Raw genomic sequence first — 14434 nt, forward strand, 5'->3', positions numbered from 1 at the left:
TGCAAATGTCATTTTATTCTGGCCAAGAAAAAGATATTTGGATAAGTAATTTTAGTTTGTAGACGGAATATTAAGAATTGAATAAATAAAACTATATCTTTCTAATTTGTAGACGGAAGCCGTCGGATCATTCATCTATTTACTAGTCTTAATCTAATTACCTACTGTGTTATTTGGTTTTGAGGGTATTTTTGAAACACTATTTGGAATATGTGCGCTGCAAAGAATTAAGAAATTATGGCCAAAAGAGCTAATCCATTTATTGAGGATTTCGTACCGCAAAGCAAAATACATGTAGGAATTAAACAGTTCAACAACAACGAAGATAGATTGCAGAAAGTATACGGTAAATACCGATGATTGAGATTGTATATAGAATACATAGGTTCAGCAGAAGTTGCCTTACTTATTTATATTTTCATTTATGGTTCAAGTCTACTTACGTATAGTTAACACACACGCGAAGATCACACTAATTTTACCGTTTCTTGTCGTGTCGTAGAAAAAACATTAGAGCTGTTGTTCCGCGGCGCAAAGAAGCCCACCGCGCACGTGGCACCCATCGTCGCCAGTGCAGATGAATACGCTCCACACAAAAAAGACAAAATGAAACAACTCTGCATTGGAAGGAACGGAATGTTGTCACGGCAGTGGACTGTATGAACATAACCTTTTTACACTCAAAGGTATATTGGAGAAACATGAGGAAAAATGTTAATTTGAAATTTTGCCCTAGATACCGGAGCAAAAATGTCAGCTAGGTGTCGGTGAGTGTCATTGTGCCTGTGGCGGCATGCTTATAGAGGCCCGCTGTGAGTACTGTGAGACTGGACTATGTGCAAGCTGCAGATTCTGCTGCACCACTTGCAGAGGCAACTACTGCTCCTCATGCACTCTAACTGGGTTGGTCATCATACATCACTACTAATCCTATTATTCAAGTGTAAAATTAGGTCATAATGAGAATTTCAAAATGTTAATGTAAGTTTACTCAATAACAACCGTTGAACTTAATTCTTTTTTAAATACTTACCTTATTGATGGATATCCCTGGTCACTAAAATACACACCCAGAGAAAAGGCTGATACTAAGTGATATTCAAAATGGGAGTTTGAATAAATGTTATTTTGGTTCCAGGTGTGAAGCAACAGCTGTTTGTGTGTCATGTTACAATTAGTTGAATTTAGAGCCCTCTAGAAGAAAAAATAATAGTAATAATTGTTATAATTAAATTAGAAGACTGTTACGTAATTTTAGACCTTAACCTGCCTAAATATAAGCATTTGATGCAAGAACTTGATTATGGTATTTGGTAGTAAAAGTAATTGAAAATAAAAACAGTGTAGTAACTTAAGTAATATAATTATATGCACTTAACAAAGCAATGATTATAGTATATTTTAGACCCCTTTTATATGCATGGCTATCTATCTGAAAGTTACTTCCTCAGTGTCGCTCAAGTTGATTTCATGCCTTGACCTAACAATGCACAGAACATAAGTACATTAAAAGACATGGCTCAAAATATAGTTCCATATACATAAGTTTGTGCACTGTTTCTGGGTAAGTAAAGAGTATCTCAGATTGTGCCATCCACGAATTGGTAAGTCAAAGGCTGCATTAAACATGGCTTGTTATCTTTACATAAATTAATTTCCCCTTTAAAAATATCATATCTCAGTATGGTAGATAGAGCATAGCCTAGACTATTCACTCTTCTGCCAAAAAACCCTTACCATGCATGCTTTTCAATAAAATGTAGTAAATTTATTATGACATTTTATCGAACGGCAATTAAAAAATTTATGTATCCATATTAAAGATTATGTAATAATAATAATATGCTGCAAATAACAAAGTCCTTATACACATTAGCTAATTGTAACACTTATCCATATACAAGTATAAAACTCTAATCATACCGCCCCCATGTCTACAACAAGCTCAAAGTACACTCACAGATATAAGATCTATTATTATCATTTGAATATACCGCCCTCTTTTGGAGGTTACAACCAATCACATAGTCATAGTGTGTTTCTTCATTAGAACTAGATGGTAGTTATTATAAATGCTTTGTTTATTTCAAATTCAAGTTTCGGTCACAACTTCGTACAAGTGGAGAGCCGTAAATGTATAATATTACGACGAGGCGGGTAAATATATGAGATTTGGCTGTCGCTTTTGCGATCCTTAAAGTTATTAGGTACTCCCACATGCTGATAAATGTTTAAAAAAATATTGTTTAACATATAAGCGCACAACAATGCATGGAGTGTCAGTACATTTATATTAGCAAGTTGTATTACAAGTCAAAAAATTTTACGACTTTAAAAATCAGACCAAAGTAAAACAATGTGACGGCTTGTAAAATAAAGTGCACAGTGTAATTGAAAGTTATCGTTTCCCTTATGAATACTTAGGCATCACATTATCCGACTGGACTAAAAGTAAAGCTATTTACAATAGCCTGAGCGGAGAAATGGAAAACCTCGAAGTGCGCACCGGCCTTCAAGGATGAGGCGGCGGTCAGGTCGGTGGTGTTGGTAAGCGCGGTGGCGGTACTACGCGAACAGGTACCGGTAGATGATGGTGGCGGCGATACCCAGCAGCAGCGGCGTCAGCCACGAGCTCCACGCGCTGCCACAAACGAACAACATACAGAAAAACACACGCACAAATGTCACAGCAGTGCTGTGCTATTCAAAAACGTGCAATCTCTACTTACGATTATGTCGACCAAAAACGACGTGATTCATGTTTAGGCTAGTACTATCAAAACTCCTTGAGATGTCGTCGACGTCATGTGAAATACGAAATGAACGAAGCGATGGGGGAAAAACAAAGTTAACGAGGAAATGAAATTGATGCCCATGGGTCTGTGTAGAAAATAAAAAACTAAATGTTTACAAAAATGCAGATGACGCTAGAAAATAAGAAACCATTGAAATGGAATTACACGCTTTATTGGTCAAAGATTACAATAATATATATTTTATGAAATAACTAGTAGTGATTATCTACTCTACAGAATATACAGCATGTCAGAGCGATGAAATTCTAAGTGAAGCGATATCCGACAATATTGTTATAGATACTAAAGTGTAGTAAATATTTACCTCCTCATAGACATTAAATCTGTATATAATATATTATAACGAGTTTTACGGATGGCGAAGTCCGCTTCTTGTACATTAGTAGGTATCGGAACAAAGTAAATTTTCTCTAACAGCTCGACTCAAGAGTTTACTAACTTACCTAAGTTTCGAGTACGCGAAATTACTAGTAGATAATACGTGATAAATAACAGTAATACTATGAATACTTTTTCAAAATAATATTACTTACATAATGCTGCTACCTACATATATTGTCTTTTTTTTTTCAAGATCATTGGCCTTAATGTTTATAATTTATTATTATAGTATATAGATTTCTGCTTGAGACTTCGTCGGTGCCGTCGGAACTCTGTAAAAACCTATTTCTCTCAAACATGAGGACAAGTTCACTTAGCAATTTCCAGTCTCAGAATTTTTTATATAGACAGATACTACACTGTCTGGACTTATCAATTGGTACATACATATATTACATTAATTACTTGTGAGAGCATACAGATCATGAAATATCACATTAGAAGACAGTTAAAGCATGAGCAAAATTATGTGATCAACAAGTAAGTACCTACACAGAGCCATGTGCAATTTTAATGTGCCTATACTAACCTAATAATATTAAGGGTGCGTAACACAATACAATTGAAAATGTGCGCTAACGCGCAGTGCGGTCCTTAGCGTCGATGTGTAGGTAGATTAACTCTTGTGTTGTACTTGGATGTTTTTGAATATTAGCATAGGGTGTTTCTAGCAGGCAGTACGCCGGAGGCGGGCTCTGGGGACCATGGTAATAGGGTTCAGTAGGTACATTAGGCGAGAACGCACTTGCCCTGCTCCTGCGGTTGGTCGTTGCTCCATTGCGGCGCATACGCAGCCTTGCTCGCCTTGCGGTCGGCCTCCACCAGCTCGCCGATCTTATACTTCTTCATTAAAGACCTGGAAACAGCCACGTTTTAATTGGGTACCGACTCGGACAATAAAAGTTGTCACTGATATCAGTACCTCCCTACTAGTAGATTGGTTCGCAGTTAATAACCTGCTCCTTAATGAGAAAAAAACCAATTGTGTGAAATTGACATTACCCAATGTTAGACAGACGGTCACACACATTATAGTTAGAAGCAAAAAATTGAACCTTGTAGATGCAGTTGTATTTGTAGGTATAACTGCAGATGCTAAATTGCCTTGAAGTCAATAATAAATGTATAAGCACATATAAGACCATTGGATACAAGTAAGTAACGGCTCGGATCTGCAGTGTAGGTACGCGTTTGAAAAAATACGAAACCTTTCAGACGTCGAAACAGCTAGATTGATTTACTTCAGCTACTTTCACAGTTTAATGATAATGAATGACATACGGCATCTTGCTTTGGCGTAATACCGCCGATAAGCATCAATATTAATAGAACCTTTGCCCTGCAGAATCATGCGGTTATGGCAATTCGCAATCTGGACCCCAATATGTCTTTGGGAGCTAAGTTTAAGTAAACATTCTTACACTAGCGTCCCGCATCTATGAAAATGTAACTTATGTTAAGAAGAATAGTATTATACCTATATGAAAAATGGTGCAGACATAACATTATTACGAGGAATAAAAATGAGCTGGCTGTTCTTGACAGCCGTCTTCACAAAGTCACAAATTCATTTAAGGGACAATGCATACGCTTCTAGTATAATAAGATTCCAGGTGGTATTCAAAATTTGCCATTTACGAGGATTAAAGCTATAAATGAAACAAAAACTTTATACTAAAACTTATTATACAGCTTCTGCGTACTTGGACGACAAATATCCGTGGTAGTGACCTGTTTAGCTCTTGCAGGTGGTCTCGATCTAAGGTGATTCAAATATATAAACATTGTAAATAATAAATGTATTCAAATGTATATTTACAAAGACCAACCTCTTAGAATTTCCTGCTCATTCTTCTCGGGGGAATCTGCCTTACGAATGAGCAGTAAAGTTTAATCAATATGACTAAATAATATGATGAAATAAAGATAATTTGAAGTTGAATTGAGTGCTCACCTGGCGTCGGAGCTGTGACTGACGTCCTCAAAGGGCTCCGAGGCGTCCTGTCCGGCCTTTTCCAGCAACACCTCTTCGCCACCTGGATGCTGCGAAATAAGTACATTTATTTAATACCATACATTTACCATACCAAGTATTATTACTTATGTATGTGACCAGTGCACTACCTTGGTCCTTTGAATAATATGAACTAAATTTAAGCACGAAATCATGACGATCCTGACAACTTGTACCTTTACATACTACGTAAAAAAAATTCTAAAAATATCTAACGTATAATAATAATATGAACTAGGCTAAAAAACAACCCATTAATTCAAAGAAGTTGTTATGCCCTTTTTTGTTTCCAGTCCAGTCGATCGGATGCGACGTGCATCCATCGGTTAACCACCGTCCTTACCAGGTCATCTGTCTATCTAGTAGAAGGCCGTCCCACTGAACGCCTACCGGTTCATGGTCTCTATTCAAGAACCTTTCTGCCGTAACGCCCGTCAGTTCTATGAGCTATGTGCTCTGCCCACTGCCACTTCAACTTGCTAAGCCTTCAAGCTATGTCGGTGAGATTCGTCCTTCTACGGATCTCCTCATTACTAATTCGATCACGTAGAGAAATGCCGAGGATTGCTCGCTTCATATGAGTGACTTTGAGCTTTTTTTTTATGAGGCCCATAGTAAGTGACCACGTCTCAGAGCCGTAGGTCATCGCTGGCAACAAGCACTGCTCGAAGACTTGTCTTCAAGGACTGTGACATTGCGGACGAGAAGACGTCCCGGAGCTTCCCGAAAGCTGGGCACCGAGTCGGATTCGACGACTGACCTCTTTCTCGAAGTTGGCCCTGCCTGATTGGACGGTTTGTCCGAGGCAGACATACTCGTCAACACTTTCGAGAGTAGAGGTTCCCACTGTTACAGGGGTGGGTACGACATGGACATTCGACATAAGTTTCGTCTTGTCCATGTTCATTTTTAGACCCACCTGCTAGGAAACTTTATTGAGGTCACCGAGCATGGTGCCAAGCTCTTCCAACGATTCCGCCATGACCACGATATCGTCAGCAAATTGAAGGTGAGTGATGTACTCGCCATTGATGTTGATGCCGACTCCTTTCCAGTTCAGTAACTTGAAGGCATCTTCCATTGCAGTGGTGAACAGTTTCGGACAAATGACGTCTCCCTGTCGCACTCCTCTTTGCAATTGGATAGGCCTCGTGCTCTAATTGACATAGTGGTGTTTCTGTACAAACACTTCAACACTTCGATATATCGATAGTCAGTTCGTAAGAACCTATCTATCTACTCTAAACGATATAATAATTATTGGGCACTTGAAATTCATATTTGGGTGGTTTTCAGGTTGAACACTCTACTTAACGTCTTCGGTGGCAATTTTAATTATTTAAGTATTCGAGTACATTATCGTCAAATGTTAAAGAATATTTCAGATTACTACCCTCGAATGTTAATAATACTTCATGATAATATTCTACAATATTTAAACAATAAAAATTGCCACCGAAATTAGGCAGAGAGAACTAGACAGATAGAAACCCATCTGTATTTATTTAGACGACACGTATCATGCGACGTGTACGTGAAACAGGCATAATTTATTCTTTACAGTACAACTTTAGTCTCGTTCAAAATGCTCTCCAACGCAATATCAGCGTTGGTGAAGCAGAATTTATTTAAAATAATCATCTTTTATTATGAGTATACGTTGAAGATAATAGACAGAACAGCCCAGTATATACAGAAAAAAGAGATATATCCGAAAGCTGGTGATCGATTCGTTCGTATATAATTATATCTACTGTACCTACTTAAACACATTCTTAGCTAAGGGCCACTGCAAAGTCGAGATCATAGAACATTGTCTTCCTTCTCCCGTGGTCGAGGTGGCAGCGGCGCAGTGTCTGAGTGATTATTTAAAATATTATAAATAAGGAAATATCATTGTCAGGGATACCTGACAACTTTTATTCGTGTGTAATTTCTTGAAAAGTTGATCGTTTCAGAGAAAAATAAAATACTTTTTTTTGTATAGAAAATAAACATTAAATTTTTAGGTGAAAGTTTTATTTGTAAGTCAATGGTGAAAGTGATAAGTTTTATTCTTCTATTTTTTTAGTTGTTTTTTGGGCGGGCTTTTGAAATTACAACTACAGTCTTCACAAAGATTATTTTTATTTTAAGTATATTATGAAGAAAAAACGAAGAAAGAAATATTTATGAAGAAAGTTAGAACTATATTCCTTATCTTAAACCAATAAGCAGGCAACTTTACGGCGGGGTTCAAGGTTCTGCAGCTTCGCCTCTACTAATTCCGAGTCACCTATAAGCCACTTGACACGTTTGTCGATTGAGTCCAAGGTGGCCAGTTGGTATTTAGCAGAGCCATCCCATAAGTGACAGCAGTACTCCATACACGACCGGACTTGTGCTTGGTATAGCTGAAGAAACTGTCCCGGTGTGAAGTAATGCCTCACCTTAGAAAGGACGCCGAGCTTCCTGGCTGCATTTTTGGCCATGGTTTTGTCATGGTTTGGTCATGGTGATTCAATGTATCTGCCGAAATTGACATTGGACGACATGTCCATACCAAGAAGCTGGAGACGGTCGGCAATTGTATGGGTAAATCACGAAAAGTCGGAGTCAGATGAAAGGGTCTCCGTTTTGTGGAGAATAGACACGCTTTTTGGTAGCATTAAATTTGACAAGGTTGGCATCGCCCCAACCGGAGACTGTATTGAGTGTCAAATTCAAACGGCTAACTATGGACTCTCCACAACACTGGATTTCTTCTCCACTGACCCTTGCATTGACCATGTATCTGTCCACAACTGTGCTGTCATCAGCATACGCACAGGTATCTGGAATTAACATATCATTGATATCCAGCAGAAAGAGTGTTGCAGACAGTACGGAACCTTAAGGTACTCCGGCCTCTGAGGAAATCTATATTCGGAATGATATGTATGTTCGGAAGAGTAGCCTTCTAAGACCACTCGAATGAAACGTTCGCTCAAGAAATCTGAGATCCAATTGCAAAGGTCCTCAGAGGTCAGACCCTGTCAAAAACAGATGACAGCACATCAGCATACCCACAGGCACATGGAATTAACATATTATTGATATGCAGCAGAAAGAGAGTTGCGGACAGTACGGAACCCTGAGGAAATCAATCGCCCGATGTTCGGAAGAGTAGCATCCTAAGACCACTTGAATCGAACGTTCACTCAAGAAATCAGAAATCCAATTGCAAAGGTCAGTGGGAAGCCCATAACAGGGAAGCTTGCTTAAAAGGCTTGTGCGCCAGACCCTGTCAAAAGCTTTAGAAATGTCTAAAGACACTGCAAGGGGTTCGCCATGTCTTTCTATAGCCTCGCGCCATAGATGAGAGGCGTAAACAAGAAGATCCCCAGTAGATCGCCCTCTTCGGAATCCGAACTGGCGATCACTCAGGAGATCGTTGTATTTAAGGTACGACAGGAACCGGTTATTACGTACACGTTCCATAATCTTGCAGAGTAAGGAAGTGACTGAAATGGCTCGATAGTTGACAGGGTCCGTTCGATTCCTTTTTTGGGCACGGGTTGCACGTTTGCAAGCTTCCACGACCTGGGAACTACACCAGTCTCAAGTGAGAGACGATACAGGCGTGTGAGAACAGGAGACAACTCAGGCGCACAGTTACGTAGGACCACTGCTGGCATTTCCTCTTCCCCGCTAGCCTTATTCACGTCAAGATTCCGCAGAGTTCTGAGTACCTCTTTTTGACGTATGCGAACTGGCGCCATACTGTCGCTTGTGTGAGGTAAAGAAGGTGGTAGATTCCCTGCGGCATTCAGACGCGAATTTTCTGCAAAGAGTGAGGCAAAGAGATTCGCCTTCTCTCCTGCAGTTAATATTTCCATTTTTCCAATTTCCACGTTATAATTCCATTGTTTTTTTCTTTATAGTATAGTTGTAAGTAATGCAAGTACCTAATACTACAATTGCAATATCACACGTCAGAGTACTGTGACATTACACATAACTTCGAAAAAATAAGCATCACTCATATATATGTCATCCGACACCATCGAGTATATAACCAGAAATAGAGACGAAATAAGGGCCATATATTCCTGGTAACACATTAGCGATACAGCTCTTATAAATATCAACTCTTGTTTACACTGAAATATAGACAGGCCAAGTATTGACCTGTGTGTACGTCTTCGTATATAAAAATATTCTGTATTTATTGATTACAATATTCTTTATTAAAAGATAATATCTCTAACAATGCCGTGCTGTTCGATTCGGTAGTGTAGAAAAAACAGCAAATATCTAATTACAAAACAAACGGAATCACATTTCATCGGTAATGAAATGTTAAATACGTAATTTTGCAATTTTCGTCCATTATAGCAAAGCTCTAGTTAACTGGTCGATTTGAAGTGACATAGTTGACGACACCCGTCAATTGTTTCGAACTCGGTCTAGCCAATCGGAGCGCAGTTGTCACAGTAATGACATGGCAAGTAATAGTTTTCAAACAAATTAAATGATATTTCGTCTCTATTTCTGGTTATATACTCGATGTCCGACACAATACTCCCGTATTGATATATTCCCGAGGTGATATATGACCGATGCACGATATTATTTAATTCAGTTATAATATAAAGGTTATATAAATCCTTTTAATAGTGAATAATCTATATTGTTATGTTTGCTTTATATAAAACTTGTAACAGTTCCTTTAAGAATACGTAATATCGCAGCAATATTATGAAGTACCTAATATAACTAAGTAGCAAAACAAGCACTGAGTGATTTTAGTCTGTGTGATGCGAATGATGGTGATAATACACTGTAATTAAATGTGATGGTAATAGCACGGAGTGATGCGAGTGACCGTGATATCAAACTGTATAGCATGGAGGAGTGAAAGAGGTGTGTAAAATATTCACATGCCAGGTTTTGGTGAAATATTCGATCTAATTATAATACACTATCATTTATTTTTTATTAAAAAATAAGTTCGCATTTGACTTGCATCTCACCTGATGGAAAGTGACGATAAAGTCTACGATCGATGGAGCATGCACACCTAAAAAATACCTATTCACTCTCGCCCTAAAAAGACCGAAGTTATACCGTTCAGGGAACAAGTCTGCAGACAGGCCACTCCATAGCCGTTTGCCATTTAAATATGGAAGTAAGACGCTTTGTGTGTCCTTCAATCCTTGGAATATCTACAACATGCTTACGTCTGGTCCTCCGATGATAGAAAGGGAAAGGCGAAATTAATTCGTGCAATTCTCTATAACACCATTGTTGTTAATGTTTTTCAGCGAATAAATTAGCCTTTGCCTTTTCTTTAACAAAAGAAAGAATTTAAAAAAAACTGTAAATCTCATAGGCATGCGCAAAACCATTCGAAAAGTAATGTAATATCACATTACCAGTAGTCGGAATAGGTCGAAGTTTAGGTAGACTTACCTAATTTCCGTCTCTGTTCCACGACATTTATTTGTTCCCGACTTTTTAGAAATTCGGGACATCACTTAAGTACATCAAAAATTACAATTATTCGGAGGAGGTAGATACGACTATATTTATCTAAACTTCGCAATCACTAGCGAAAAACAATTGTTTTAGTCAATACATATAATTAGATTATTAAGATGTGTATTCCAAATATTTCCAAACGCGTTATAGCTCCTAATGTTGTCGGTTGCATCAAATCTTTGTAAGCATCTAGTTATCGCATTTTTTTTTTTAGAAAACAAAACGGTTTTGACACAAATGTAGGCCATACAAATATTTCTCCCAGCCCGGGAATCGAACCTGGGACCTGTGCGTGGCAGTCTGACACGGTAACCGTTCGGCCACAGAGGCAGTTAAATAAACTGGTAAAAATAACAACGTTTTATTTTAGAATGACATACATTGTATCTATTGAAATTTATCGATGAAAGCAAAATAAATACAATTTAAAATAGTGTACTGTTTTGATCATGCCTCTAACTTTTAGAGTTTTTTTAAGTCTTTCCCTTAAAAACCTTTGCCTTTAGGTTTAAAACAGGCAAATCTTCAGTCCATTGTATTTTATAGACATGACCTCGTTTTCGGTGGGTGGGTCACCATATCAGGGGTAGATAGAGTTCCAACTCCTTGACATTTGAAAAAAATCTAACTACTATATTATAGGTATTCAACAAGTTAGCGACGCCGAGACCACGCATTGTATTAAATATTATTTAGCAAAAATACAATTTACGAGAGGAAGCAATAGGTCTTCCGATTCGTTATAATAGTAATAGTAGGGCATGACCGAGCGCTCCGCTCGAGGCATTCCTTTCCTCGCATCTCCGCAGTAATGAAAAATTCCTGCGCGCCTCCGCCGCAGAATATTCATTAAAGCGAACGCATAGCCTGGAAGCCTCACTTTTTAACAAAAATTAATCCAGATTTTAGAATCTTGTCCCATTCCTCATTTAGTTCTAAATATATTTCATTTGTATTTTATTATATTCTAAAATCCACAGCAAAATCATAAGTATAATATTAAAATATATTACATGTATTTATATATTTAAAAATAATATTATTAATTAACATTTTTATAAAAATCAAAATAAAGTATCGAGTTCTTAGGTTTTCGCGAATGTTACACACAGAAAATGAAACTATTTTTCCGGATTTCAATCGCGTATATTTGTTTTTTTCACACGAACGCTATTGGTGTTTTCTGTGACCTCTCAAAGGCATTTTATTGCGTTGATCATAATACTCTTATTAGGAAGCTGGAACATTACGGTGTAAATGGCAAGGCGTCGAAACTTGTCTCGTCATATCTCAACGGTAGAATTCAGAAAGTAGACATAAATGGAGTAACTTCTTTGGGTTCTCCAGTAAAAATGGGTGTTCCGCAGGGCTCAATACTTGGACCTTTCTTATTTCTGATTTATATTAATGATCTGCCATTATTTGTTAAGGACCATTGCGAAATAGTGTTGTTTGCTGATGACACATCCTTGATTTTTAAAACAGACAGACATGACATTAACCATGACCGTATTAATGATACCCTCTCTAAGGTAGTTTATTGGTTTAATGCTAATAATTTATTGCTTAATGCCAAGAAGACAAAATGTGTTAAATTTGAATTACCTAACGTAAAATCGACTAGTCCAAGCATAGAAATAAACGGAGAAAAGTTAGACCTTGTTAATAAAGTAGTCTTCTTGGGAGTGACCTTAGATAGTAAACTTCAGTGGTTTCCACATATATCGTCCCTGGCCAGCAGATTAAGCTCCGCTGCATACGCAGTCCGCAGAATACGTGAGCTTACCGATGTTAGTACTGCTAGACTAGTTTACTTTAGTTACTTCCATAGTGTAATATCCTACGGGATTCTCATGTGGGGTAAAGCGGCAGATATTCAAACCATATTTGTATTGCAAAAACGAGCGATTCGTTCTGTGTACCGTCTAGGCTCTCGGGTATCTCTCAGAGAAAAGTTTAAGGAGACTGGTATCATGACTGTGGCATCGCAGTACATTTACTCAAATATTTTATATGCCCGTAAAAATATACATAATTTCAATAAGAAAGAAGATATACATAATATTAACATTAGAGCTAAGTCCAAACTCATGGTACCACGATTTCGTTTAACCAAGGTAAACAACTCTTTTATGGGGAACTGTATACGTTTTTACAATAAGATTCCGGAGCATATATTAAGTTTATCATTTCCTAACTTTAAAAACTACATTAAAAATATTTTGATCGAAAAATCATATTACAAAATTGAAGACTACGTGTTAGATAAAGATGTATGGAAAGACGACATGGCTCCAGAATCCACACAAATTTGATTCAAAGTGTATTCCATAGCATTTAAGTTTATTTGAAAAGAGCAATCCCTAGAGTTTCTTGCTCGTTCTTCTCAAGGAGGTCAGCGTAGTGAACGAGCAGTAGCTTAAATGTGACGTTTTCAAGTGTAAATTTATTTTACCTATGGAATAAATAATCTTTGACTTTGACTTTGACTTTGACTTAAACTATTTACACAAATGTAACGCAATGCTTTATACAACGCGCAGACTTAAAACCACTCGTTGAGTGCAGCCGTGCCGAACACAAACGTAATATTTGAATGGGCTACCGCGGGATAGCGAGAGACGCGAGGCGGGCGATCCAGCCATCGTCGGCGCTGTGACGTAAACGCCAGACAGTGTTGCCAGATCTACTGTTTTTCCAGTAGATCTACTGTTTTTAGACTACATCTACTGTTCTACTGTTATTTAGCGAAAATCTACTTTTTTTTAGGAATTTTCAGATTGTTCACTTTTCACAACTATTCTTGTCGGCTTTTTAGATTTTGTGACTCTCTGAACATGTTGAACATTTATCGGAATTTTTGCAAAACGTACAAACGTTTTACAACGTGGTCAAATCGTAGAATATCGTCTTTCATTTTTTTATGGTATTTCATTATTCATATTTGTCAATCAAAGGTCTGGAAAATGCGGGGAAGTAACATCTATGGTATTATTATCCAAAATTCTATTTAAAAAAAACACGCCTTTCTCTTTCGAGTTTTAACCGTTTTTTTTTCTTAGCAATTGTATTGGAATGAGAGCTGTCAAACGCAACTTATATTAGCAGTAAATAATAATCTCAGTGCAGAGTACTGAAAAACCGACCTCAAAAGTTCGTGGCTAATAAGTATTTGCCAAATTTTATTGAAATCGGTTACCAGAAAGTGCGCGAAAACGGATTCACCCCTAGTTTGCCACCCCTAGAGGTGGAATATTTTCTTCAAATTGAAATGGGACCTACTGAAGTGCTGCTCGGACGAACTGCCAGAAATCAGCCAAGACGAGATCGTATTGGCTCTAAAACAGCTCCAAAACGGAAAAGTCCCAGGGGAAGACGGAGTTACTGTAGAGCTTCTGAAGTCTGGAGGAGTCCCTATTATTAAAGAACTTCGGGGCTCTTTAACTCTGTCATCTACTGTAGGAGAACTCCTCAGGCGTGAAACAAAAGCATAGTAGTTCTCTTCTTTAAGAAGGGAGATAAAAATCTACTTAAAAACTACGGCTCACGTCTACAAGCTGTTTTCTAGAGTCATAACGAATCGTCTCGCCAGAAGACTCGACGAGTTTGAGTCACCGGAGCAGGCTGTGTTTAGACGGGGATATGGTACCATAGACCACATACACACAGTGAGGCTGATTATACAGAAGACAGATGAGTATAATAAGCCCCTATGTCTAGC

The 14434-nt window shown here is 37.8% G+C and overlaps 2 protein-coding genes across 2 annotated transcripts in view; one reads left to right on the forward strand and one right to left on the reverse strand.

Moving 5' to 3' along the window:
• Positions 1-1353, forward strand: LOC113232954 (apoptosis regulatory protein Siva-like). Its single transcript, XM_026467873.1, has 4 exons — positions 1-346; positions 503-657; positions 737-903; positions 1139-1353. Exons 1-4 carry the CDS (start codon positions 238-240, stop codon positions 1176-1178), a joined length of 471 nt encoding a protein of 156 aa, XP_026323658.1. The 5' UTR covers positions 1-237; the 3' UTR covers positions 1179-1353.
• Positions 1354-1497: 144 nt separating this feature from the next.
• Positions 1498-14434, reverse strand: part of LOC113232955 (cytochrome b5-like) — a 21894-nt gene continuing 8957 nt past the window's right edge. The window contains exons 2-4 of the mRNA XM_026467874.1: positions 5152-5240; positions 3943-4053; positions 1498-2641 (exon numbers count right to left, since the gene is read on the reverse strand). Of these exons, the coding sequence (XP_026323659.1) occupies positions 2566-2641; positions 3943-4053; positions 5152-5240 (276 nt within the window). The 3' untranslated portion in view covers positions 1498-2565. The remainder of the gene's footprint in view (positions 2642-3942; positions 4054-5151; positions 5241-14434) is intronic.

The sequence above is a fragment of the Hyposmocoma kahamanoa genome, unplaced genomic scaffold (assembly GCF_003589595.1).
Source record: "Hyposmocoma kahamanoa isolate Upper Pololo Valley unplaced genomic scaffold, ASM358959v1 78, whole genome shotgun sequence".
NCBI lineage: Eukaryota > Metazoa > Arthropoda > Insecta > Lepidoptera > Cosmopterigidae > Hyposmocoma > Hyposmocoma kahamanoa.